We start from the raw sequence: 27,878 nt of genomic DNA, 5'->3' as shown, positions 1-27,878 counted from the left end.
TATAAATTTAAAAATCATGATTAATCAAATAAATTGAATTAAATTTTACTTTTATTTAATTTATAATTAATTTAAGCTCAAATACCAATTTAAAACATGTCATAAATTAAAGGACGTGTGGTGCGATTATACATATAATAGACTCAAATAAAAAATTAGGCTCAAGAGTGTAAAAAATCTTTATATTTATACAAAAAAAAATTAAACCACTATTTTTTTGTGCTCATTTGAGTAATTGAACTTTTAAATTGTATAAAAAATGCCCTCAAACTAAAAAAAAAATAAAAAATTAAGCCCCTGCATTCTTTTTGTACTCGATTGGGTACTTGAACCGCCCCTAATTTGTTTTAGTTAAAGCCATCACATGTCACAACCACAGCGTGCCATGTGACAAAAAATGATAAAAAATAAAAATAATAAAAGTTATAAAATTATTAAAATTTTAATAAAAAATTAGAAAAATTTAAAAATTAGAAAAATTATAAAATATATAGAAATATAGGAAAATTATAAAAATTATAAAGTTGTAAGAAAATTATAAAATGTAAATAAATATAAAATTTGTAAAAAAATATAAAATTATTGTATTAAAAGAAGTATTTTATAATTTTTCTATATTTTTATTGATTTTTATTTTATCATTTTTACTACATATCATATTGTGTTACGACACAATATAGCTTTAACTAAAAAACATTGGAGATCGTTAACTTTAACGGTCAACGGTTAAAATTAATGGTTAAATAAATTTTTTTTGATGTATTTTATAATTTTAAGTATTATGTTAATCATAAATTATTAAAAAAATCTATATTTAAAAATAAAATAAATAGCTACGTCACGTAATATATAACTCCGTCGACTATTTAACAGGATTTCACAGTTTTAAAACGTTAACACGTAACGTTTCCGATTCGTTCCCCTTTTCTCTCCTTCCTCTTTTATACATTTGTGGTTGCCGTTACTGCTCGAAGGAAAAGGAAAGCAAAAGGAAGGAAAAGAACTTGTTTGGCGGCAAGAGAAAGTGGGAAGGAAAAGAAAGAGCTGAGAAAGAGTAGCGGTGTGACACATTTTTAACCATGATTATTATGGCCACTACCCCTCTTTCCTCTCATTTCTCTCCTCTTCCTTCCTTCTCTTCTTCCCAATCACGTTCCGTTCCAAAACCTTTACTCTTTCCTTCCTCTTTCCCTTCTTCCAACTTTAGGAAATTACGAAAAACTCCTCTCCTTGTTTTATCTTCCAATAATTTCGATGCCTTTCCTTCACGTGATGCCTCCGGTTCCAATCCTATTTCTTCTAAGGTCAGCTCTTCTCGAATTTTGGATTTTTTAATTTTTTTATGAATTTGAATTGTTGAGGATTCGGTGAATTGATCACTTTAGATCCGGTTTGTTGATTTTATTTTTATTCTTCTTCTTCTTCTTCTTCTTATTATTATTATTATTATGAATTTCTGATTTTGTTTAGCTGATAATGTAATCTGGATGGATTCTTTTTTGAATTTGAATTGTAGTTCGCGGTTTTGGTGGAATTGCTTTAGGATTATTTGAGATTGGATTTTTGATTGGTTTTTGAGAAAATGAGGCGTGTTGTGCAAAATTATGGTTTGAAATTTAAGTTTTTATGTATAGGAATGAGGAAAATGGTGTTTGTCTAGAGAACTGAAACTGGTGATCTTACATTTTAGTGTTAAGTTACAAAAGAAGTTAAGTTCTGCGGTGATGCTTTTTTTTCTCTTTATATTAGATGTTCGTGCTATGCTTACAGACTAATCATATATATGTGTGTGTGTGCACCTGATGTGAATTATGTTTTGCTAATTAGATAAGCAACTTTGAAGTTACATCCCTTTTCAACTTTCTTTTGAAAATGTGGTCCGAAAAGAATCGAAACCTTGCTTGTTATGGACTAAAGTTGGGTGGCAGTTTCTTTCTTGGAGTCTACGAGCATTTCCTAGTTGATGTTATGTTGAAGTTTGCTTCGATTTTTGTGTAGAACTTACTCATAATGAGATCATTGAACCTGGCTAATGAATACATTGGGAATATGCACATAACTTAACTTTAACATATCGACTTAAAAGTTAGTGCCGGCTTGAAGTGGAAGTTGACTTATGAGTGAACCGCATTTTTTAAAAGGATAAGCTCAAAAAGTCTATAATGGTTGGAGGATAAGCTAGGATGCTGACTGCTTCCGTTTATTCTCCATGCCTGTGCATTTCAGGCGATTCCGAGTAGTTCAACCAACATATTTGAGCTGTTGTTCACTTGTTGTGGATCCCAATATTGACAAGAAGATAGACAGGGTTCTTTATACTTTTTCAAATTAATGGATACATGTAATATATTTGAAATGTTTTTGTGGTAACAATATAGTAATTGACTTTTAGCATTTTCTTTCAGAAGTCGGTCCTCAATGTTCTGATACAGGACATAGAACCATTGGATGTTAGCCTTATCCATAAAGATGTCCCCCCTACAACTGTGGATGCCATGAAAAGGACTATTTCAGGGATGTTTGGTTTACTTCCATCTGACAGGTTTCAAGTCTATATTGAGGCAATGTGGGAACCTTTGTCGAAGTTGTTGGTTTCTTCTATGATGACTGGGTATGTTCATATTCTATGTAATATGTACCGTTGTAGTTAATGTTTTCATATTGGTTGGTTGCCAAGAGGGAAAAGCCTTCACCATGTGTTTCAAAAATCTCTCTGCTTGGGGGCATGCGAAAAATTCATCTATGCTTGTATATTGAGTGCCACTTGAACTTGAAAGCCAAAGCCAATGGGTTTATATTGGCAAAATCAATTTCACATGTGAATTTAAGAATGTTTGTCATTAATTTCACATGCAGAATAGCTTTCTCCTTCAACTAGATGTATATCATCATATTTGGAGTATCATGAAACATAGTTCTTCTTTCATTGCAGTTATACACTGAGGAATGCTGAATATAGGCTTTGCCTTGAAAGAAACCTTGGTTGTGACACAGATTTGGAACATCAAAGTTCAGAAAAGCCAAACTTTGACCTACAGGAGATTGTGTTAGATGGTACAAAAGTAAAAGAACTTTCAAGGAAAAATGATTCGTCATCTGAATCTGAAAAAACCACTGAGAACCAATTTGAAGATATTGAATTTGAAGGCCTGGGTGAAATATCCCCTGAAACTCGTAAATATATTCTTCATTTGCAGTCTCGTCTAGCTTCAGTGAAAAAGGTATGTTATATTACATAGAGGAACCTCTCCTGATCCCTTTTTTTTCTTTTGAATCCATAAACTGCTTAACTTGATACATTGACTGGAGAAATGTTACCTTCATGTGCAAGTTTGATTAATTATAACACGTCATAGGTTGTGTCAATTTGAAGCATTCAAAAGAGGCTAGGAGGGCCTTAAAGATGAATGTCTCATTTTCCTTGTCATTTAATATGTATTTATTATAAATTTTAATTTTGTGAACTCAATTCCTTATCCTCAATTTGGTCAGAAACATGCTCATTTTTCCCTTCTCTTTTTTTTTTTTTTTCTCTATTGAAGGAACTACATGAATTAAAGAAGAAAAATGAGGCCATGCAAATGCAACAGTTTGTTGGGGAAGAAAAGAATGATTTACTTGACTACTTAAGATCACTACAACCCGAAAAGGTTTCCCTTGATCTCTTCAACTTTTTAGAACAAATTAATTCACTAACATCCCATTAACACGACGCTGTGAATGTAATATCTCTTTATGATTAATACAATTCAAGTTCTTTCCTTTTTCTCCATAAATATGAAGTGAAAATTGGCAAAAATAGAGCATTTGCTATTTCACACTCTCATGGCCGCAGTCGTATAGGAATGGGATGTAGCTTTTGTGTTAAATGGGTACCTATGTATATTGCAAATGGCTACCACTGCTATTTTACTCAAATTGATATTTCTGAACTTGTCTAGCAAGTGCTTAATCTGTCACAAGAACCGTCTTTTAAACTCCTTTTTTATCTTATACTGTCATGGCTAATAAAGTTGTAACATGAATATCAGGTAGTTGAGCTTTCTGAACCGTCTTCCCCTGAATTGAAAGAAACTATCCACTCTGTAGTCCATGGTCTCCTTGCCACTCTTTCTCCGAGGATGCATTCCAAGGTTCCTCTGTCAGAGAACACGGCAACCGGAACTATAAATATTGGAAGTGAAAATTGTTCCGAACTCGTTGAGGATACTTCGCTCCAGCTACAGCCGTTAATTTCCTTAACACGAGACTATCTTGCTCGTCTTCTCTTCTGGTTAGTCCTGCTCTCCCCCACCGCTCCCTCTCTCTATCTCGTTATTTTCTACTCCCTTTTTAAAATATTCAAATGAAATATGTTTTATGGTGTAGAAGAATTCAATTGTTTCTGTTCCAAAGTTTTAACATGAAATCTAGGTTACTCGGCATATATTGCATTCAAAGATCCTTGGAAATGGAAGCTGATCACATGTTCATATGGCATGATATTATTTTCTGATTCTGATACCCCTTATTTCTTCCATGAAGGTGTATGCTGTTGGGACACTACCTTAGAGGCCTCGAGTACCGTCAGGAACTAATGGAACTTTTATCCTTGACTAGCAGTGTCAACAATAACGACTGTGGAGGTGACCAGTGAGCACATCGGTTAGAGTTGTTCTGATTCGAATGCTTCCATCTGTCCATCTGTATATAATCGGTCGATGCTAACTTCTTTTTCTGGGAAAAGAAAAAGGAATTCAATTGAGCAAGATTTGACCCTTCACTGTCTTGCAGCTGGAGAGTTTCTTAATGTACAACACTTCAAAAAAGGAAGATTATTGCATTCAATTTTTTTTGTTAATATCGAGTGTGTTTTTCATTGTCGTTATTGCTTATCAGTATTCGCATATCAAAAAGGTCAGTACACATAGTATTGCTTTTAGTATTGCTTTTAAGAAGCATTTTTGGGACAAATAATATTTTTAAAACAAAAACTCTCTTAAACAAGTTACTTTTTGAGAGAGAAAAAATGTCTCTCTCAATGCCTAAAAACACTTTTTTGAGATTTTTAGTTTCTCCCTAAAAGTGCACAAAACACTTTTGAGAATATTACTAAGCTTAGGTTGAAACGAGTCGAAACTATTTGATAATAATTTAAGTCCCGAATTGATATCATATATATAATATTACATTAAAGAAAAAAAACTTGGCTTAATAATCATATATTACAATATCATAGAATCATAGTGTTTTTTTGTAAGTTAACAAAATCATATAAAATAATTAACTTAATTTGCGTCATTTTGTTTTCTCAATAAAATCTTGCCAAAATTGATGTGTTTAAACCCATAGGTAATTGGTGAAATAATGATTAAATAATTATGAAAAACAAAATTAAAGGATTAAAAAAAAGAAGATATATATATGGTTTTAATGATATAATAAATATATAATATATTTATAGTCAGAGTAGTTAACGTGGTATGTATGTTTCCTTGTTTGATACAAACACTAGTTGCTCCTTTCACTCCAGCTATTATTTTGCCATTATATTCTTTCCTTAAAACCCTCTTTTTTGTTTCCCAAGTTGTAACCAATACACTAACCCTAACCCCACCCCCACTCCCAATGGAGAAAAAAGATGATATGGAAGGTTCTCAATTTCCGTTCATGGACATGCAGGAAACCACCTCTGAAAACCCCATGGTGAGAATAGATAATGAAGGCTTGTACTGGTCTTTCATGAAGAAAACCACCTATGAAAACCGTCTGTTTCTTCCTCCATATTCTACCCCTAGTTTCCGTCAAAGCCCTACTCATGGTCTGTTCCAGAACCCTACTGGTTATTCTTCCCAAAGATCATATCCCTTAACTCCAAACCTTCCATTACCTTCCCAACAAAGCTTTGAAAGCCTTGAAGATTCTTTTAGACGAATGACTCTTATTGATCACAATAGCTCTCGTTTACAAAGCATGAGGGTTGAATCTGCTGTGAGAGGGCAAATAGGATTAGGGTTTCACAATGAGGGGTTTGGAAGCTATGATTTTCTAGGAGCATCTATGGTTCGACCACCGCCGCAGCGGCAACCGAGTTTTCCTGGCTTTGACGTGTATCGACAGAGGAGCCAATCTTTCAATGAATTGCCTTACACTAACCGGCGTTGGCCGATGAATACCCACTGGGGTACCAACAACTCTATATGGAGTTCTAATGGCTCGCAACCCGAAAACCCTAAATCTAATTTATTCCCTCCAATGTACAACAATCGTGGCCAAGAATGGTTCACGTGTTCATCACTGAAGGAACTAAAAGGTCGGATCTCCGCCGTCGCCAAAGACCAAAAGGGCTGTCGTTTCTTGCAAAAGAAATTCGACGACAAAATCATCAAACGTGAAGATATCGATATGGTTATATCCGAAGTTAAAGATCAACTTCACGAGTTAATGGTACACCAGTTCGCCAATTATCTCATCCAAAAACTCTTCGAAGTGATCAATCAACAACAAACGACCGAACTACTCCTAGTACTCGTCACTAGAAAACAAAGATTCATGGAAGTTTGCACTGATCCACTCGGGTAAAGAACCAAGAACATGCCATTAGGGTTTCTTTCTCAATGAAACTGTAATCTTTTCTTCTGGTCGGATATTGTATGTGTTTTTCTTTTTCAGGACTCGGGCGGTTCAAAAGCTTATGCTGCGGATGAAATCTCAAGAACAAATATCGATACTTTTGTCGGTTTTGAAACCTATTGCTGTTACATTGACGAACAACATCCATGGTCATCATATAATTGATCAGTGCATTTCTACTTTCTCAAATGAAGATACCAAGGTATAATTGTTTCCTATATTTGCTTATCTTTACGTACCAGTAATGATTATATATATACACACGTATGTTTTTGCATGTATGTACTTAGAAATTAATGTTACTATATATGTAGATATTGATTGTAACTTAATTATTAGTATTAACATGATTATATTATAGTTTGTATCATGAACTTTCTAAGGTTTAAATCCAAGTAATCCTTGTATAGCAATCCTTATTACGAATGATATCAAAGGAAGGATTGTATGAAATAGTGACGCTATATTATTTGTATCATTTTTTTCATAGTTTAATGCAACATCAGTTATATCCATGTTTCATACAACCTTTTTCAATTGTAGTAAGGAGCGGATGAAATAATATATTCTTTTTGTTTTTGTTTGTTTCATTGCAGCATATTGCGGATGAAATAGCAAATAATTGTATGGACATTGCGACTGATAAAAGTGGGTGTTGTGTGTTGAATCAATGCTTGAGCCATGTCCAAACAGAAGCTAGGGACCGTATGCTCGCTGAAATTATATCAAATGCCTTTATTCTTTCCGAGCATTGCTATGGGTTTGCTTCTCAAATTCCTTTTTCTATTCAAATTACTATCTAAGTTTTGGGACCTCATTAAAATTTTCAAAAATTTTGAATGGTTTAATTTGATGATTTTCAAAATTTTAGGTTTGAAAAAAATTAATTAAAACTCTGGAAAATTTTAGAGGGTTTAATTAATTTTTTAATTCTTTATAATGCTTTTAGAATTTCAAAAAATTTAGGGTTTTAAGGAAAATTTTCAAAATTTTAGAAGGATTAATGATAAATTTTCAAGATTTTGAGGATTTTTTTTTTAGGTTTAAGGAAAATTTATTTAGTTGTGTTTTTCCTTCTTGGTTTTAATTAGGTGGGTTGAACTTTACTCATTGTCTCATTAGCTTTTAAATTGTATAATTTTATGTAAGGTGAAATATAATTTATTCATTTTATTAATTTATATTTTTATAATTTTTAAAAATTAAATTAAAATTTATTAATTTTGAGTTTAAATTGTTTAAAATTTTATAAATTTTATACCTGCCTCTTCCCACCACCTTTGCACAAGTTTTTAAATTCCTTAGTAGGATTAAAAGGGTGACATAAGCCTCATTTCTTTATATATTTATTTTTATTTTTACAATATATTACAATGCATATCATACTTTTAATCCTAATCCTACCTGTAGAATCTAAAAAATACTCCACGTACAGAATAATATATATATATAAAACTAATGTGGTGCATCATCAAGTGCTCTACACATACGATATAATTATCTTAAATTTGCAGGAACTATGTTGTGCAATTTGTAGTTGGAATGAGACTTCGTCATGTTACCTCAAACCTAATCATGCAGCTTCGAGGGACTTACGTTTCCCTTTCAATGAACAAATATGGCAGCAATGTGGTGGAGAAATGCATGAAATGTTCAAGTGAACATGCATCAATGATCATCAAAGAAATCATGTTCGACATTGATTTCTTGAAGGTCCTTCAAGATGCTTATGGAAATTATGTTATTCAATCTGCCTTGCGTGTTTCCAAGGTACCATATTACTATAACTTCATTTTCAACCTTACATTTCTTGCATCTCCTTTTTTAGGTCAAACTCTACCTTTACTATTCATTTTTAGTCAATTTAGTCCCTCTATTAATTTGATAAATCTCTATATATCATTTTTTGTCCTTTTTTTTTAATTTCCGAAAAAAAAACATAATAGTAGAAGGACCTTTTGTAGAAATTGACCATCTTTTTTATATTCATAGTCATAGTCTTCCAGTTATCTACTGAACTTTTAATTATTTTGTTGTTTTTTTTTTTTTTTTTTTTACATTCAGGGAGATCTGTACGACAAACTTGTGAGATTCATATTAAGACATTATTCAGTTCTGCACAGTCATTTGTTTGGGAAAATGGTGTTGGACCGTGTCAAATGTAGCAAGACTAATCGTGTATGACTACCTAGTACCTACCATCATCCTTTGTGTTTGCCTGTGTTTTTCTTCTTCACAAAGCATGCATGGTTCTGGGTTTTTATTTTATTTTATAATGTTGTTGTCATTGTTTGCCATTAATAAACCTAAGCCCTTTTTCAATTAGGGATAGGATTTAGTGAAATGTTGAATGTCATCTTGAGCACACCATACGTGGTGTAGGAAGTAACTATTATTATAATTTTTGTTTTACCATATATTCAAGGACGATAGATTGAATTCTGCACTGAAAATGGTTTATGGGTTTGCTTTTTGTTGATTTGTTATGTGTATTTTTATTGGAAATTTAATTAAATATTTGATTTTCTAGTTTGAAATTGAATTAATATTATCTTAATTATTTTTACAATTATAGTTTTTATATTTTATGTATTAAATTTAATAATAGCTTTAAATATTCAAAATAAATTTGTTCAAAAGTCCAGCTACTGATTATGTAGAAATACTTTGCTTCACATTTGAGATTGATTCGAACAAAAATATTAAACCTATTTAGGTTACAAAAGCTCAAGTTCACTAAATTATTAGTAAGTTTATGCTTTGATTATTTAATTTTAAAAGTTTTCATTTAATTCATTGGATTAATAAAATCTTTATTGTATGGCTTTTTTGTTTGTATCGCTCGTACCAATGAAAACCTTCTTCCTTTCTCTTTTACAATTTAGTTTTTTTTTATACGGAACATCTTTAGATTAATTCAAGTTTCTACTCATCCACGACTAGTAATGGACTTTTTGAAAAGAAGAAAAATCTAACAGTCAGTGACTATAAAAACTTTTGATTAATTTAATAACTATTTTGTAACTTTTGAAGTTGAATTATTAGAACGTAAGTTTACCCAACTATTTCATTAAAAATATAAAATAAAAATGTTAAATTTAATAATAGCTTTAAATATTCAAATTAAATTCATTCAATATTCGAGGTATCTGATTATGTACAAATGCCTGCTTCACATTTATGAAGATTCAAACAAAATATTAAACCCATTTAGGTTATAGGAGGCCTTGGTATGCCCATTTTAATGTCAAAACCTTAGTTTTCTTTTACTCGTATGAATTATGAAATTTAAATTACATGAAAACTAAAAATAAATTATATTGTAAATATAAAAACATTTAAATTATTTAGGTTTAAAATTTATAAAATAAAAAGTATATAAAATTAATAAATATTAAATAAAAATAAAATTTTATTTATGAATGAGTTAATTATTTAGGTAAATTACACTTAATGTCACTAAATTATTAATAAATTTACGTTTTGATTATTCAATTTTAGAAAATAGAAACTAAACCATTCAAAAAAATTTATTTAAGTCATTTAACTATTAAAATCACTATTGTATAACCTTTTTGTTCACCTCACTCGCAACAACGAAACTCTTCTTCCCCTTCTCTTTTACTTAGTCAAATTTGTAAATCAAATTTCAAACAATTTTCTTCATTGATCAACTAATACTGACCATCAGATCAATTTGGATCTAAAATATGTTATTCTACTTGTCGATGAGTACTAATCCGTCACACCGATCATCAAATTATTACTTGAAACTCGCTAACTGAACTTTTTTAATTAAAAATATAAAATAAACAAAACTTAGGTAAATTATATTTCATTTTCCTTATTTTTTTAAACAATCTCGTTATAAATTCTAATAATATTTGTTCCTTTTTTTTGACACAATGCGCCCCTCCCAACTCATAAATAGGAGTATAATACGCTTCAATGCACTCGAATCCACGTCCTCTTGCATTGGCGCCAATCAAACTAAGACTCACTCGGCACTTTTTCCTTATTTTTAGATGGCCCTACATTCTCAAACCAAGCCGGTTTTTTAATAATATATGTATCATTGATACCATGTATAAATCCTACTTAAATTTGACCCAACCCAATAACAACTAACTCAAAGGAATGAGTAGACAAAATCTGTAAAAATATTGGTGGAACAAATTTTAATTCTCCCATTGCATATAGCATATGCCTGGTTGATATAATAACCTTGAAAAACTATTCTTAAGATACTCCTTAACAAAATCCACAGTAATATTAGAATAATGACAGTTCCAACTCTCTCATTGAGAATGATTCGATGCAAAATCCTTAGTGAGTAGATAAATAGTACAAGCTGGAAGCAGTTGATCATTTTGGCTCACATCCCTGTGCTGTGAGATGAGGCTTTCAATCACCCGTTTCCAAATCAAATGCATAAGCAGAAACAAAAAATTTACCAAATCCGAATGCATAAATCGAAACAAAAATTACAGCAAAATTAGATTGAGCATATATATATATATCGAGATGATTAAATGATCTCATTCATACAACAAATGATATTCTCTTCATTTGCTTTGACAGTATTTAAAGACGGAATGATGATAAATCCTATTGATTTCCACTGAAACAGGTAAAGAAAGCTTACAAACCGAGACAACCCACAGTTAATCCGAATCGGACGAGTCTGGGTTCAAGCTCTGTCGGACACTCCTTTTGGTTTGTGTTCTGGGCTTCGATGACGATTCGCCTTCAGAGAAGATGACTTGAACTTTAGCCAATCTGTCCTCCAAATCTTCAGTGGAAAACTCGTCTGTTCCCCCGAGCTCATCAAACCCAACCTGCAAATGAATCACACCATCAAAATACAGACATGAAAAACTATTAGCAAACAGTGAAAAACAAAAAGATCAAAGACCAAATTCAGATGTTAAATTTTGTTGGAAAGAACATTTAACAATACCACATAATCATCGACTTTGGCATTTTTGATAAGGGCAAGTGTAGGAAGAACAACAATCTTGAGCCTCTCAGCCAAGAACGGGCTTTTCTCAGCTTGAATTTTCACGAAACGTGTCTCTATATGCTGCTTTGCCAGTGCACTCAAGTGCTTGTCCATCACCTGCGGTTCAACTCAAAAAAGACGGATTTGTATTGCTTTTTATCTTCAAATCTACTTCAAAATAAAGAAAAAAAAATTCATACTAATTACTTGCCTTTTGATTCAATAACTCATTAGCATTCACAATAAGGAAATTTGAATAAAATTAGGCGTATATACCTTGCAAGGCCAATTTTCGCGATAGAAGTGACAAACGACTCGTTCACTAGCTTTAACAATGGAAAAGAAGTCTTTCTCAGCTGGAATCTCAGAGTATTCACCATGGCCTAAACCGATCCAACGACTTCGCTTCTCCGCCATCTTCTTCATCTGCTGCAACCTCCGCTCTCTAATAGCTTCCAGATCGTCATGGTCGAGTCGATCTAAAGCCGCAATCTCTTCGTCGATCTGGTCCTCGAAGGCCTTCGCCACCGTCAATACCTGCTTCTCCACGATCTGGACAAGAATCGAAATATTTATATAAATAAATTCAGAAGACAAATTAAAGATCCAAAATGGAAAGCTTAAGGGTTTATCATTGAAGTTACCTCTTGAACCTTTGAATGATCCATTGATGAAATTTGAAGATCTGTGTGCGTGTGCGTGTGCGTGTGTGTGTGTGTGTCTCCTCCCCCTTCGCTGGAATTTCAAAATCTAATTGAATTTTTTGGGAAGCGGAGACTGAGAGATGTGGATTTTTTTGTGGCTTCGATTTTTGAAAACAGTGGAGTAGGTGGAGTAGCCGACGTCGTTTTTGTTTTAAAAGTTTGGGCCGGATAAATTATGTCTGGGCTTTTGGCCCGGTTTCTTATCACAGCAATCCGAATAAAAACTAGAGTTAATATATTATTTGGTACCTGAATTTGGTTTCATTATTCAATTTGGTACTAAATTTTTATCCCAATTTGATATTTGAGTTTGATTTCAATGGTCAATTTGGTACATAGGCTAAATAAAGTCATGTGTCCCAATTAATGTGTTTACATATGTACTCTAGTAAGGAAAACATAGGTACTTAATTGAGACAAAAAAAAAATTTTAAATACCAAATTAAATATTAAAGCCAAACTCAAATACTTAGCTATCACAAAAGAAAACTCAAGTACCAGGGTGAACATTGAAACCAAAATCAAGTACTAAATTAGGTTAAAGAGACTCAGTATATCAAATTGAACATTTTAACCAAACTCATCTGCTAAATAACATATCAACTCTAAAAATTATTGTGCAATAGAAATACAAATTTTTTTATTCTTTAAATATTATTATATGAACCAAATTAATAAAATTATTCATCATATATATTAGGATACGTTAAATATTATTTTAATACTTATAAAAATATTTAAAAAAAATAAAACACATAATGAATTTGAATATCCATATTTATTATCCGTAAAAATAAAACATATCGTAAATATAAAAGGTGCTAATGAGTCGAGTCGGGTTTGGGCCAGACCCATACAAGGTATCTAGACCAATGTTTCAAGCTTGGGTCTAGCTCAACCCAAAAAATAGGTTTATTTTTTTGCTCAAGCCCGGCCCAATTTAAGAAAGGTAAATCCGGGCCTGCCCATATTTGATATTTTAGATTAATTTTATTTAAAATATTTAAAATATATATGATACACTAAATGTACTAAAAAAGGTTAAAATAAGAGTTCTTTAACACATTAAAAAGTATTTATATTAAAAACACTACCATAAATATAACAAATGTTTGTATTAATAAATAAATAAACATTTTATTGTATTAAATATAATTTTTAAAATTTATATTTTGGATTGGGTTATTTAGTTGGATAAATTTTTTTTTAGATTTTGGCTAATGGATTTAATTGTTATTCAGTTAGTGATTTAATATAAATATAAATATATAATTATTATTTAAATATATAATTAATGTAATATTTTTTATAACATAATATATCCAGGCCAGGTCGAGTCAGGTTCAGGCCAAAAAATTTTGTCCAATGCCCAATCCATATAGAAAATGAGTCTTTAAATTTACCCAAATCTATTTTTCAGGCCTCGTATTTTGTTTAAACCTTTCAATTTTTTGGACGAGCCTTTGAGCTTTGGGCAAGTGACAAATTAAATCAAATATTCACAAATATTTGAATTCACTAAACTTCATCAAAATTTTAACTATCCTAAAAGTTTTTATACTTTTTATTACATATACAGTGGCAGAGCTTAGTAGAGGCCCCTAAAATAGTAAAATTTTAATTTAAGCTCCTTACAATTTATAAAATTTTAAATTAATAATAGTAAAATTGTACTTTGACTCCCAAACATAATAAATATTTAATTTAACCCAAAATATTTTTTAAGTTCCGCCGCTTCGTACTTCTCGAATTTTTAAATATAAAATCTGCATATAATATGTTGCATAAATACTGAAATATAAATATAAAATAAGATACTCCACCCGACAATGATTATATAGATTAAATACTACTATAAACATAAATTAAATAGCAAGAACAATTATTTTCATGAACATATAAATACATGTCTTGCCATGGAAATCTCTACACATCATCATCATCATCATCATCATTATTATTTTGAAATTAAGAGAGAAAATGTGAGTTCAAGGGCATTTAGGCTTGCCCTTGTTGGTGACCATGTCTCTATAGCAAGGGCACTCGTGTTTGTTCCCATAAGTTCCCGATGGCACACATTTACACTTTTCGCAACATATCCCACAGTACTTGAAACACCGCTCCCACACCGCTGCTTTCCTGCACCTCGCCTTGCATTTCCCCGCACATGAAGCTGCAATGCAACAACACAACACAACACAAGGTTTTAAAGCTTGAAGCAATTCAAAAAAGAAAAAGGTGGTAATATTATTTATTATCATTAACAAGATTACGTGACCGAGGCTGTGCCATGACTGGTTCCAAAATTGAGGAACATAGTAGAAGAGAGCAAACCAGCAATGTTGCAAACAAGACCTTCATTCTTTTTATTTAATGGTGTTAAGTAGTTTGAGATGTTGAGTGTAATAGTGAACTGTGTGTGTGTATATATAGATATGAGGAAAGCAAAAGGCAAAAAGGAGTGTGCACTGAATGAGATGTAAGGAGGAGGTTTAATGGCAGATAATGAGGGAGCGGTGGGTTTCAACTTCAAGCACTGTCCATACGGTGTGTTTTAGACTTTTCGTTAATTGCTATATTCCTTTTCCTTTCTTCCTTTGGTTTTTTTTTTTTTCACTTTTTCTCCGTTTGTCTTCGTGTTAAATTATTTCTTTTAATAATTTCATTATAGATTCCGATACAATTATTCATAATTCCTCCTTAACCCATAAATAGAAAGATAATGTACTTAGTACACTCGAACCTATGTCATCATATATTAACAACAATCCTCATACTAATCAAGTTAAGACTCGATCGATTGTTTTTGTTAAATTGTTAAACATATTGGTACTAAATATCAATGTTATTTCAAAATAACTTATCCCATGGGATTTAAATAATTTTATTATTCTAAGTTTATTGATTTTTATTTATAAGCTATTATGAGTCATTAGACTTAGAATAATTAATACAAAATGAAAATTGAGCCTCAAAATAGTGTTTTATACTCTTCAAGCATTATTTTTATTTTTTGTTGAAATTAATTCAATTAAAAAATAATTGTTTTTTATTTTATAAAACCCAAAACTGAATACATTTAAATAATAATCAAACCGAAAACTATAACTCGAATACATATAACAAAGATATGCGTAATTGCAAGTTACTTAAAACTCTATTTGAGAAGCCGGTCGAGTTTTAGTTCGATTGGCATGAGCATTGTTACCAATGCAAGAGAACATGAGTTCAAATACGCTGATTCCTATTAATGGGTTGGAAAGAGACAATAGAAAGTTTTAAGAGTTGTGTAAAAAAAAAAACAGATATGATCAGATTATTAAAAAAACCCTCTAATAATTTTTCTTTTGTAATGATTAATTTAAACATGAAGGAAAACAACATAAAAGGAGGATAATTAAACTCCTTAATAGGAGCTTAACCCCACAAAAGTTTTATTAATTTTCAAAATATTCAAAATTTTAGTTAAACCCTAAAATATTTTAAAAAAATTATTATACCTTTCAAATTTTTGAAAAGTTTCAATTAAACCCTCTAAATTTTTAAAAATTCTCATCAAACCCTCAAAATTTTTTAAAACTTTAATTAAACTGCTTTTTCTTTTTTAAAAAAATTCTCATTAACCCCTAAATTTTTAGTTAAACCTCCACCATCTAATTCCCGACCTTGAAGAACACTTGACTGGTTCTCTTTCTAATCTACAGATGTGATGCGAAATTCTTAATCATTGGTTCACATATGGTGTTGGCAAATGGCATGTACAAATTTAAACTTCATGTTTGACTTAAGCATGGCAAAAATAAACTTTTTATGTACGAAGCAAAATGACAAATCCTAAACATGTCTGCATGATTATGGACAATGATTTCTAATGTTTAATATCAAAATTATCAATAATCATTGCTACTATGAGGTCTATAAACAATAGGTTAAAATATGCCTATTGTCCCTGTACTTTTAAAAATTCAAAATTTAGTCACTGTATTTGTATTTCCAAAATTTAATTCAGATTTTAAAATTCAGTTTCAATTATTTATTAAATCCAATTTAATTACAATATCTTTTTTTGAATTAGATGGCTACTGAGTGAATAGTTTTTTTTTTAAATGTCCCAACAATGAATTTAACCAAAAAAAAAATAGTGGTAACAACTTGAACCTAAATTTTGAAATCTAAAAAGTAAGACTAAATTCCTAACTTTTGAAAAGTACAGGGACTATATGCATAGTTTAACCTAATCAATATAGTTTTTGTAGGAATTCATGATTTTAGCTTAACCCAACAAAGAGAAAAAGCATTCAAGTCTTAGAAAGAGTTGCATTTAAATAACATGTTCCAGAGCAACAGAAAGACCCATGTTCAGTTACCTACATTATGTAGATATAACATCAGACTGTTATTCCATACACTAACAACTGAGTAGTTTAACTTCACAAACTAGATTAAAAAACAGCCACATCTCCATATCTTTAATTTTTTATTTTTTTAAAAATATATACTAAGGACATGTGACAATTTTTTAATTCGGTTTGTGGAGTTAAAAAACTTCATTGCTAGTATATTCGATAATAATCTATATTATCGATTTTACAATGTTTTAATAGTTAGCATTGACTATATGCTGACCTGTATAAACTGTGATTGTTCAACCTATAGAGTCATAAAGTAGCAGAAGATAGATACTGTAGCTTTTGTATGTATACATAAATTAACCTCCCATGCTATTGAATGGGAAAGAGCTCCCACCAGATGAAGCTTCCTTGTTACACTCTGAAGAAGCCAGCAAATTGACCTGAAAGAAATGGGGTTCAAGCATCAATGTAAGATTGAGACACCCGGCCATATAAAGAAAAAAAACGAGACAGTGAGATATAATATACCTTGACTATTTCAGATTTCGAGCTTGGTCGAGTATAGGCAGCTAATATGCTCATGTTGAAAGGCTGGAAGCAGGGATATTTGAAAATTAATAAGTGGAAAAGCCAAATATGAAGAAGCACCAAGAGTGATAATTCACCCCTAAGATATAATCATAGCCACTAAAATATATGTATTTAGTTATAATGACCAAGATCAATCAGCTATTTGATTCGAATTTTCATTAATATAAGGAACTCCCTAGAAAACAGACTGCTCTTCCGTGTACCAGATTCATAAATTATCTGAGAAACGATGGGTTTATGAATTGTGCTTCCAGACATGTAATTCATAGTTGACATCCACAAGAAACAAACAAGAGAACAAGGTCACCAGAAGACTAGCAGCGACACGCAATGTTTGTGATTGGTCAATTTAACAAAGATTAAAACAAAAAAGTACACTAAGGTGGGAAAGAATATCCACAAAAAAAATTTAAATGTCAATACGCTGAATTATATATAAAGTATCACTAGAAAAATGATTTAACTCACCCTAAAGGGATCCCCCCTCAGCGATTGCACAAACATTGAACTCCCCGAAGCTTTTCCCTGCACAAGATGAATGCATTAATATCCTATGCTACTTTTGACTTTAAAATTTTCGAACTGCAGCCTAGTTTCTTGGTTTCTGGCTTTCTCTTCATCAGCAGTCTTTTGACTTTTGACTTATTTTTGGTTCCTATCTCCTATTCTGCTTTTAGATTCTTTGCCTTAATATAATGATTTTCTAGTTTAGCAAAATTTTAAAACCAAACAAATCAGCCCCAGTTCAAATCTTAAAAGTTTTATTCCTACAAACTATTTTGGCTTATTCCTGTCGTATTATAGATCATTTCACTTGCGGATATCCCTAAAAACCACATAACTATAGTTAAGCATGTTCCATCTGATCCTATAATTTCAGCAACCTATCCAAAAGCATATCCTGTCTTTAAATTTTGGTCCATGCTGGGCACGTGTCTCCATACTGATCTATATTTCATAAATTACGGAGCAGCGATGTTGGACAAAATATGTGCAAATTTAAAGACACGTGTACCTCCAGAGAAATATCCCTGAGACGCCTCCCAGTTTGAGCACAGCAAACACGGACAACATGCTCATCACAGCTCCCACTTATAATATAGTCCTTACCATTCAGGTAGTAGGAACGAGTGTAGTTTTGCGAGCTGCCAGTAGCAGGTATCTGAAAATCCAGGTGAAGGCTTCCATCAGCAGCCAAGAGCTGTTTTACCTGTCAATGTCAACATTTCAAACCAAAATCATACCAATATGTACTTCAATAATAACAATAATAAAAGTTCAAAGTAAAGGTTCCTTTAAATGGCATATTCTTAGAAAAGGAATAAATGTTTGCAAAATACAATTAAGAAAATTTTAATTCCAAATTTAAACTAACGAAATAAGAAGAGAGCATTTCAATTGAGTTTTGCAAGTCTTGGCCAAAGAAAAACAAAAACTGAGATATTCAAGTTCAATGGAAAGGAAACTAGGATATAGATTCTCTTAGAAGTACAATATGGTGGCACTTCCACAACCACGAGAGTCATTACCCAAATTATGACCCTGCCAAAGTGGCAGTTTGTAAGAGTGCTATCAGCTAAATTTGTATTTATTGGCTGGTTAACTTGAATCCACCCTCTTGGAGAGGTAAGATTCAAAACTGAAAAATGAAATATGGGTGGAAAATGAAAATGCCTATAATGGCAAAACTAAAAATCTATTCGCAGAAAATCTTTCACAAAATTGGTGAAATCATAGTTGGAATTTCTAGTTAAATTTATTCTCAATCAGTGGTTTCATATCCTCATCTATCCAATTATTTTTAAGTCCAGAATTTAAGGACCAGGTTAATCATAGACCAAGTATGAAACTCAATGTTCAAATACATAGAACAAGATTAGCACAGACACTCAAACTAATGCTATTAGCCATTATAAAAATTACCTCATTGTCAACAGCTGAGGCGAGAAGATAGTGATCATCTGGTGAGAAGCAGACCATCACATTTCCTTTAGAACTTGTAGCAGTGTAGCAAGGCCTTATTGGCTTCTGTCTCAAGTCCCACATCTTAATATCCTGATCAAATGATGAAGTAGCGAAAATTGATGGGGATCGGTTCGAAAACTTGACTACATTAATGTGCTCTTGGTGCATATCAGTGAACACTTGTAACCGTCTTCCACTGTTGATATCATACAGAGCCACGTTTTTTGAGTACCCACTTGCAAGAAAGAGTTCATCCGTAGAGTTAACATGAACAGATGTTAATTGATCAAACTCATCAAAGGTGACAGAACTAGCGGTACGCAAGCCGTTGGAAGTTGATGGGAAATGCTGAATATCATACAGCTTCAGTGAGCCATTATCTGAACCAGCTATCAGCTGAATGAAAAAGGTAAAACTCAGTCAGTTGGCACTGAGGAATGAAATTTAGAAGAATTGTTAAGATCTCTAAAGTGGTGAGTGTTTACTTTCTACTAAAACAATAAATTTCAAAAGGAAAAGGAAATAAAGTAGGCAAACGCATTTATGAAGTGAGAGAGCACTATAATTTAACCTCTCTTAGGAGCACATCATAGTATTTACTCACCCTAGAGGGAAAATGCTTGAGCCAACAGAGCCCCAACACGCTATTCATTGTCCCAAATGAAGGGATGTAACTAACAATTTTCTGCTTTTCATGGTTGACAACAACTACTTCACCATCTAAAGTTCCAAAGACCATTAGGCTAGAGTTAGTTGGATGATATTCAAACTGCCTTGGACGAAAGCTACCGTTTTCATCTCCCAAATCATTGCCTGAAATAGAAAGTGAATGCATATATGGCCAAGCTGAAGATCCCATTTTTGCAGCACAGAGAGATCGGGCATAAGAATGTTGCGACTTCCCAACAGGATCCATTGGCATTTGCTTTTGTGTCCGGAAGCTAGAAGGGATTGCTCTAATTTCTCGCTTCTGCAATATACTAACAACACTTTCTTTGTCGCTTCTTCTATAAGGTAGGCGCTCAAAATGTTTAAAGAAAGTCAGATTAGCCATTTCTCTATCAATATTTCTGATAGGTAAGTTATCCAAAACTCTCAACTGGGGTATTGAAGCTATCATGAACTCCCTATAATGTTGCTCAAAGCATATTGGTGAAGCATGTTCAGAAATGTACTTGAATGAAACATCTGCAACATGCCCTGAGATGGCACCTTCAGAAGACTCTTCTCCATTTTGATTTGACAAAGCAGCAGAAGTAGCCTGCCAAATGAATCAGAACAACATACAAGGATTATCAAAACCAAGGCTTTAGAAGAAAGATGTTAAACAAGACAATCCAAAGAAACTCTCATAGTCAACGAGTCTATTAGGAATTTAGAGTGAATGCCAGAACTAAATCCTACCATATGCTCATTCATTTCTGAGCTATAAAATAAGGGAAATTTCACCTAATATTAAGATAGAGATTATGAGAAATGATAAGGAAATACTATTAAAAATAACTACTAACTTAGGAGAATTTAACTAGCATATCAGGAATTATCTGTGTGGCAAACAAAATTATTTCTCCTTGATACCATTATCACATTAAACAACAAACCAAAAACTTCATTTTTTTAGCACCATAATACCCCACGGTATGCTATAAACAAAACAGCTAAAGAACCTGGTGATTAGAGGCCATAGATTCACCTCACTCGGTAGATTGATTTCTCTGTTCCACCCAGGAGGTGCACTGTGTGATGAGTCCAATTGGTCATTCTCCAGGTGAATAGAAAAATCTACTTCACTATCATCCGAAGAGTCCTCATTTGCGTTTTGAAAATTCTGATTCATACTGAATGGAAGCAAATTTCTTATTGCCTGTTCAGTCATGACATCAAGATCTATAAGTAAATTAAGACTAATAGGTGGCATCTCAAGGTGAGATGCATTGCTCGGCTGACTGGGTCCAGTTTGATCATCACCAACGGAAGATCCAGAGGATCCAACATCATTGCAGCATATCCAGTTTTGAAACCTAAGCTCCACCAAAGAAGGAAGTTTGGAAAGTGCAGCAATTGTAGTCCATAAGTTGGAAATTCTGGTCTCACACATTGAGAGACACATCAGATTCGGCATGGAAGAAAAACAATCCTCCCGAAAGCTACTGAGCATAGTGCTATAGTCAAGGTTAAGGGTGTGCAACCGCAAAAATTCGCCCACCAAGTTGAGCTTCCGAAAATGCGAAGACCTCAAGTTTAGAACTTGGCATTGTAGCCCTCGTTGAGAAACATCCCTAAATGATAACCCAAATTAGTTAAAAAAAATCGAAGACATATAAAACCATTTATTAACTTCACAAAATTTTTCAACAGAGATAAAGCAACTATCATAACATGCATCATCTAGATAGCACAAAACTAAGAGGCGGTAATCAAGAAAGTGTAACACAACTTACAAAATGGGCACTTAAGCAAAATAGAGAAAGAAGAAACTAATTTAACATAATAATGGCCCAAAATATTCACCATATTCAGGCATCTCCAAATTATGCAACAGCACTCATTCAGCTTCAGTTATAATTGAAACATTGCCAAAAGAAAATCTAGCAGCTATCAAAATGTGAATGTTTGAAGTATTTCTAATCCCTCTCATAAGCTGACCAAGAAGAAATCATTAATGTAACTGCTAAGCATCCAACCTAAACCAAATGGGAACATGTGGAGAGGCCCAATCTAACAAGAGCCACAGCAAACTCTAAACTTGACTGTGACAAATCAAACTAATCGCTCCAGTTGGTACAGATAGTCAACTCCTTGACATGTCATCTACTAGAGGCTAACAGAAGCACTCTGTGCACTCAACCATTTGCAAATCGAAAACAGCTAGAAGAAAATGAGAAACCAAGAAAGAAACGGGAGTTTTCCTGTTACATTCATGAGAACAGTGATAAGAGCTTTTCCAAAGGCCTCTCAAGCAGAGATAATTCATTTCTTTCAAATATGCATTAGCATTTATAGTAGTCATTAAAGATTAGTTCGCAAAGAGAAATAGTAAGCCTAAAGGAACAAAGGGTTCCTAGTGATGCTAGAACCTGAAAATTTATTCAAGTAGCAGCAGCAGAAGAAGAAGAACGGTGACGGTGAAAGGAAGAGAGAAGGAGAAAAAGAGCCAAATCTTTCTAAAGCCATATTGACAAATGAAATCCCCGTCTAAGCCAATCTAAATATAACAAAACGACAAATTTATAGCCACTTTTAGCTAAATGACAACTATATGATCAAATCTAGAAGGTACGTTTAACTTCTTCGACAATGTTGACGTCATTTTCACAAAGATCGGTTACATTGAATAAACATTTAACACGTGTCGAAAAGCATATAATGCTAATCGATTTTTCTAGTTGCATTGATTTGGTATTTCATCCAAATATCCTCACGTAACTATAGAAATTTAATGATTACTTACTACTACATTATGAAAGACTACAAGCTGAAAATTCGGAGGGAACTATCAAGAAAGGAAACCTGTCTAAAGCTTCACTAACCATTGTTTCAACATAAATACATGATACATAGATAACATTAATGCGTTACTATCGAGAACTCACTGGTTTTCCTTATATATTGAATGGAGAGTTTAATATGGTAATCAATTTCCTTTTATGTCAATTATCGTCTTACTTCTTGATTTTTATCACCCCAGTTGATTTTCGGAATTACCATAAATACCTTAAGATTCGTATGAACCTACACCCTGCTAGATGGTTGTTATTTAGAAAAAATCCCAGATGAATATCACCTTCAAAATATTGTACCAAGCAATATAGAAAGGAACTATGTTATTAGAACTCGTAGAACAAATTCAAAAAAGAGTACAATAACCTCATCTTTTTTCTCCCATTACCTTCTTACAATTTGAACATGCATCCGATTATTGCATGCCAAGGCTAACGTCAAAAGATTCTTTTCAAACAAAAACATGTTATTGAAATATTCAAAATAAAATAAAGGGTGAATACTGAAAATATATAAATTTCCAAATTATTCTACGGAAAAGTGGAGCTCCATCAATAAATGGATAACGAAGGATCCAAAAATCATGATCTTCCATAGGACACGTGTAACAGAAACCACATTCTCCATTGCCAATCCCCATTGGCCATGGCAAAAATCATGCCAACATAATGCTAACCCACTATGTTGCTCGGACTCTACATTTTTTATGAAGTACCGGTATCTGACACTTTGTGTTCAACTCATGGATAAGGAGATATGACCTCTAAGGATCCTTCAAATACATGGAAAAATTGGAAAAATGAACCATACCATAACCTAAAGCTAAAACTAAAACAAATTGCCATCCTATGCACCTGATTACTCTATCTATGCCTAAAAGAGTATCCAAGACATATGATATAGAGAAGATAAAGGCAAAAAGTGAAATTTAATCAGCAATGTCAATCATTAGATATTTAGGTTACTCAAAAAGTACCATAAGTAAAAGAACAAGCTCCTTAATGCTTTTATCTTATTATTTTCTATATTGAGGCTTGACAAGAATATTTGGGTTTGTATTGGTCACAAGCAGTGCCAATACAAGTCTGTATAAAATCTGTTTTACACGTTCTCACACATCTCAAGGAGAACGTTATTTGGTTGTAGATTGTTCTCTTCTATTCTCTTTCAAGTTGTCAAGTTTCAACTCACTAAAACCTTAGGCTTGGTTAAGGTTCTTCACAACACTACCCCAAACCCAAAGACAACGACAAATAGCTTAATAGTTTCTTGTGTGATCATGACCAAGAGCCTTTGGTCATTGATGACTACATTTTCGAAGGAAGAAAAAAAAAGGAGAAATCATTATCCTACCATATGGGGGATTATGCTACACGATTGATTATAAAAAGGGAAACCGAGGTTAACATTTCCAAAAGCATTAAATTGTATTAGCTAATTGCATTATTTACTATTTTTTCTTTTCTTCTTTTCTCAAAATATACACTTTCCCTATTGAGATCCTAAAAGCAGAGACTTACCTCCTGAAATACACACAAGTAGATTAAGTATCGTAAAATATCACTGGTAGAAGTACCACTTAAATCATAAATTATTATAATTAGTTTGAAAATGTTTCAACATGTTAAGCCAATAAAGTTATTTTCTCCAGACAAACTTTTACAACTTCACGATTCTATTATCCCTAAGAAGAGTGGCAACAAAAATATAAAGTCTGACACATTAAAACAAGTATAAAATCAGATACTTTACTAAAGAATACTAATGCATAATAAACGCTGTTTTATACCGCAAGAAGTCCTTCCCAAATGACAAATCCTGGAGATCAACTATCCGAAGTTTCTGATCAATAGATCGTATCAGAACTAAAGCATATTCTCCATTCAATGCACAAGATGATTCATTGAGCACATCAACTGCTTCAATCTCAGAATCACCAATTCTTGTAGTCACTTCAAGAAGTGGATGAAAATCAACATCCTTCACATGGTCCAATAAAATCTCCAGTACACATAACTCATGGCGGGATTTTTTAACATCAGCCTGAAAAGTTCAACCAAGAGAAAAGTATTTATCTAATTTAACTTGCACAGACATCAGCAAAATAATTATAAACAGACACTGAAAAAGAAAGGAAAATTATGTTTCTTCAGCTCAAGAAATCCAAGGAGATATGAAGATGTAGTTAGTGTTTATCATATTTAACCATAGAAATCAATCTCTTTGCCAAATATGATAAAGAGGAAGAACACGGTCCTTTGAGCCAAAAATTTGGATATGATGTTAGTAAAAAAACACTCAAACTAGACTTTATAACAGCTTGCCATCTTTTACCACAGAGACTTGTGCAATAGTACCAAAGGGTGCCAACCCCCCCCCCTCCCCGGGGCCACCTTAACAGACACATCTAAAGCTACACCAAACAACAATATGGACTACATTATTTGGATTATTCATATTACATTTCTATGCTTATTACCTAAACACTGGGATGTTAATAACCTGAGTTGAAGTTATAGGGAGCTTTGGATATTTCTTCATATTCGAGACTTATCAAACATTTTAGGCATGTGCTTCAAGGTCTTTGGATTCTAGAGCATTCTTTACTCATTCAACATCACCAACCATGTTTAGTTGTAACTAACCAATTTCTGTGTCTTTGGATCAATTGTAAGCTATAGAACCAGCTAAATAACTTTTTCACTTCACTAAGTCCTCCATTGTTAGGATTCACCTAGAAGCATCACTTCACGCATGATTATAGATAAACTAAGCATAAACAACACGCCTGAGCTTTTAGATGGATGATAAGGTGCACTGTGTACAATCAAACACTTTGTAATAAGACTGAGCCCCAAAATCCAACTCCTAGAACATCTCAACCGCACTATACCGAACAACAGAAATTATTCCTTCCTTACCTACTACCGCCTGAAAGAGGTCCGAGAAAAAGAGCTTAGAACTATTAAGCATGATGCCAAACATATTTCTTGCTACTCTCGGCAGGATAACTAAAATGCCACTCTCACAAGACAACGAAGCTGTAAAGAGCATTCAGCTTTCTAATTGAAATACACTGGTAGCACGACTGTATGATCAGAAGAATCACAAGCCTGGCAAACCAATTTGAGACTCCTAGACTAATGATCAGAAGCTCCGAGCGCATTTTGTCTAAATTCTCAACATTCAAAGTTCATTCCAAGGCACTGGAAAACATACAAATATGCATGCAACTTCGTAACATTTTCGAACATGAAAATCTAAGTACGTATCGGAACAAACCTTAAAGAGAGCAGATAAAAATCCAGTTCTCGGTGCAACACCATGCCTCCTGCATGACTCGATGTATCTACAACCAAATTCATTGGAAAAATAAAAAGTAACTAAGAAGAACGCAACAGTGATTCTATTTTAAAAATTGAAAATTAAAGAAGTAATCAATAACTAAGTTTGCATCATGCATGTTCACATTTCATCATTTCCAGCAAGAAATTTTAGGTTTCCATGAAGAATTTAAAAATCTACCAAAAGGAACAATCAGTAACTGAGACGATAAAAGTGTAATCTACAGAATTAAGAAATAGATTTAAACTTTTTTTTTGAAAAAAAGAATTGCTAGAAAGGAAAAACAGATACTTACATTGATCCTAAGGCTGGGATTTTGATAGCCATAACGATCCAGCTCTGCAAATTTTAGATTTTCATAAAGAAGAAGAAGAACGAAAGATGAAATTGTTTGAATTTCTTTTTAGTTTTTGAAAAGATTTGTTGAATAATTGGAATTGGCTGCTTTAATTTTAAACAGATAAGAAATATAGAATCAGATGGGCAATATAGGAAAAAATAAAAGGAGAAGAAGATCAAATGCAAAATGGCAACATTTTCAGTTTACTATTTACTACTAAGATTGTAACGCATGAATGGGTTGGGCCCACCTACTGTCAGCTTTTCAAGATACTTTTTCATGAGTTTTTCCGTTTTATAGTTTTACCCTAATTACTCTTTAAATAAAAATATGTACTCAAAAATAAATTTAAATAATAAAATAATATTTGTTTAGAAAATAGGTCGAGTCTCAAATAAAACCCTATTTCAAGTCGAAGTTGTAAAATAAAAGGAAAATTATTGTTTTCTTATTATTTTCTTGTTACTTTCTCATTGTTTTTTGTTATTTAATTATTATGTTGCTAATATTTTATTATTGTTTAGATATTTTATAACTCTTATTTTATTGTTAGTTTTGCTACTAGTTTATTTATTTTTCAATTTATTGGAAAATATTCATTTTAATTTTTTAGCGTTTGTGATGTATTTTTAAAATTATATAAAAATAATGTAAAAAATTTTAATACGGGCGGGCTAGACCAGACTCGAGTCTATCAAACAAACCTAAAATACTTAAAATTTTATTAAGACCCGACCCGACCCATGGACAAGTTTATGTTTAACATATGCCTCCTTCTACTCTTCATGATTTTAGATTTTAGTCAAATTTATAATTTTGTATTTTTATTTTTAAAATTTTAATCTTTTTATTTTTCATATTTCAAATTTTATCTTAAATTATTAAGACTGTTAATTTTTTGTTAAATTTATTAGTGTGACATTTTGAAATAAAAACACTCATTTAGTAGCATCGAATCTGAAAAATTTATATTATAACGAACTGAAATTAATAAAATAATTGTAATAGTATTTACAATTGGTCTGATTCTTGAAATTAAAAAACAAAGAGACTAAATTTCAAATTTACAAAGAGTACAAAGACTTATAACATATTTTAATCATTTGTTATTACAAAAATAATTACAAGGATAATTATATAATTATATAATTATAATATTTGATTAATTAAATGTGTAATTAATACTAGATTATGACACGCTTGTAAGTGAAAAAAATGTAACAAATTTATAAAATTAATATAAAAATCAAATGTAACTTTGATTGAATTGATAAAATTTAGACGGTGAAAACTGCGATATCCCGAGTTCAAATCTTAATATGTATATGTATTATTCTACATTTTATATAAATTATAAAAGACAAAAATAGTCTCAAATAATGTACGTTGCTTTATAAAGTCAATATGCTTTTAATAATTTCACCGTGTGTATTTATGCACGCATTTAATTCTCGATCTAAATTTTA

The 27,878-nt window shown here is 32.1% G+C and overlaps 5 protein-coding genes across 6 annotated transcripts in view; 2 read left to right on the top strand and 3 right to left on the bottom strand.

The window, feature by feature from the left end:
- LOC105795210 (uncharacterized) overlaps positions 1–27,878 on the top strand; it is a 98,270-nt gene that overhangs the window by 39,579 nt on the left and 30,813 nt on the right. The gene's annotated exons all lie outside the window — the stretch shown is intronic.
- Positions 921–4,840, top strand: LOC105795207 (uncharacterized). Of its 2 annotated transcripts, XM_052628676.1 has the most exons (7): positions 941–1,304; positions 2,227–2,308; positions 2,406–2,611; positions 2,933–3,221; positions 3,543–3,650; positions 4,032–4,273; positions 4,525–4,840. In XM_052628676.1, exons 1-7 carry the CDS (start codon positions 1,255–1,257, stop codon positions 4,634–4,636), a joined length of 1,089 nt encoding a protein of 362 aa, XP_052484636.1. In that variant the 5' UTR covers positions 941–1,254; the 3' UTR covers positions 4,637–4,840. The 2 variants fall into 2 exon arrangements, with proteins under 2 accessions (XP_012480182.2, XP_052484636.1); XM_012624728.2 differs by lacking the exon at positions 2,227–2,308 and having other exon boundaries at positions 921–1,304.
- On the bottom strand, positions 11,097–12,430 carry LOC105795205 (thioredoxin domain-containing protein 9 homolog). The gene is made up of 4 exons (XM_012624725.2): positions 12,259–12,430; positions 11,891–12,166; positions 11,573–11,731; positions 11,097–11,450 (listed from the first exon to the last, which is right to left on the bottom strand). Exons 1-4 carry the CDS (start codon positions 12,280–12,282, stop codon positions 11,277–11,279), a joined length of 633 nt encoding a protein of 210 aa, XP_012480179.1. The 5' UTR covers positions 12,283–12,430; the 3' UTR covers positions 11,097–11,276.
- LOC105795204 (peamaclein) lies at positions 14,184–14,760 on the bottom strand. Its single transcript, XM_012624724.2, has 2 exons — positions 14,592–14,760; positions 14,184–14,491 (listed from the first exon to the last, which is right to left on the bottom strand). Exons 1-2 carry the CDS (start codon positions 14,677–14,679, stop codon positions 14,307–14,309), a joined length of 273 nt encoding a protein of 90 aa, XP_012480178.1. The 5' UTR covers positions 14,680–14,760; the 3' UTR covers positions 14,184–14,306.
- Positions 16,612–26,587, bottom strand: LOC105795202 (protein DWD HYPERSENSITIVE TO UV-B 1). Its single transcript, XM_012624723.2, has 10 exons — positions 26,368–26,587; positions 26,010–26,076; positions 24,517–24,770; positions 20,920–21,505; positions 19,831–20,487; positions 19,185–19,622; positions 18,277–18,471; positions 17,730–17,786; positions 17,199–17,261; positions 16,612–17,110 (listed from the first exon to the last, which is right to left on the bottom strand). Exons 1-10 carry the CDS (start codon positions 26,397–26,399, stop codon positions 17,027–17,029), a joined length of 2,433 nt encoding a protein of 810 aa, XP_012480177.1. The 5' UTR covers positions 26,400–26,587; the 3' UTR covers positions 16,612–17,026.

Source organism: Gossypium raimondii, chromosome 3, assembly GCF_025698545.1.
Source record: "Gossypium raimondii isolate GPD5lz chromosome 3, ASM2569854v1, whole genome shotgun sequence".
Classification (NCBI taxonomy): Eukaryota; Viridiplantae; Streptophyta; class Magnoliopsida; order Malvales; family Malvaceae; genus Gossypium; species Gossypium raimondii.
Note: the sequence above shows the minus strand (reverse complement) of the source record. Positions and strands in the feature narration are given on the sequence as shown.

Excerpts from the sequence above, each read along its gene's own strand:
- LOC105795204 (XM_012624724.2), bottom strand. The coding sequence starts at position 14,679 with ATGAAGGTCTTGTTTGCAACATTGCTGGTTTGCTCTCTTCTACTATGT. Across the intron at positions 14,492-14,591 it reads CATGGCACAGCCTCGGTCAC|CTTCATGTGCGGGGAAATGC; the intron begins GTAATCTTGTTA and ends GTTGCATTGCAG.
- LOC105795202 (XM_012624723.2), bottom strand. The coding sequence starts at position 26,399 with ATGGCTATCAAAATCCCAGCCTTAGGATCAAT. Across the intron at positions 26,077-26,367 it reads ATCCCAGCCTTAGGATCAAT|ATACATCGAGTCATGCAGGA; the intron begins GTAAGTATCTGT and ends ATTTGGTTGTAG. Across the intron at positions 20,488-20,919 it reads AAATCAATCTACCGAGTGAG|GCTACTTCTGCTGCTTTGTC; the intron begins GTGAATCTATGG and ends TTCATTTGGCAG.
- LOC105795205 (XM_012624725.2), bottom strand. The coding sequence starts at position 12,282 with ATGGATCATTCAAAGGTTCAAGAG. Across the intron at positions 12,167-12,258 it reads ATCATTCAAAGGTTCAAGAG|ATCGTGGAGAAGCAGGTATT; the intron begins GTAACTTCAATG and ends ATTCTTGTCCAG. Across the intron at positions 11,732-11,890 it reads GCGAAAATTGGCCTTGCAAG|GTGATGGACAAGCACTTGAG; the intron begins GTATATACGCCT and ends GTTGAACCGCAG.
- LOC105795207 (XM_012624728.2), top strand. The coding sequence starts at position 1,080 with ATGATTATTATGGCCACTACCCCTCTTTCCTCTCATTTCTCTCCTCTT. Across the intron at positions 1,305-2,405 it reads CCAATCCTATTTCTTCTAAG|AAGTCGGTCCTCAATGTTCT; the intron begins GTCAGCTCTTCT and ends ATTTTCTTTCAG. Across the intron at positions 2,612-2,932 it reads GTTTCTTCTATGATGACTGG|TTATACACTGAGGAATGCTG; the intron begins GTATGTTCATAT and ends CTTTCATTGCAG.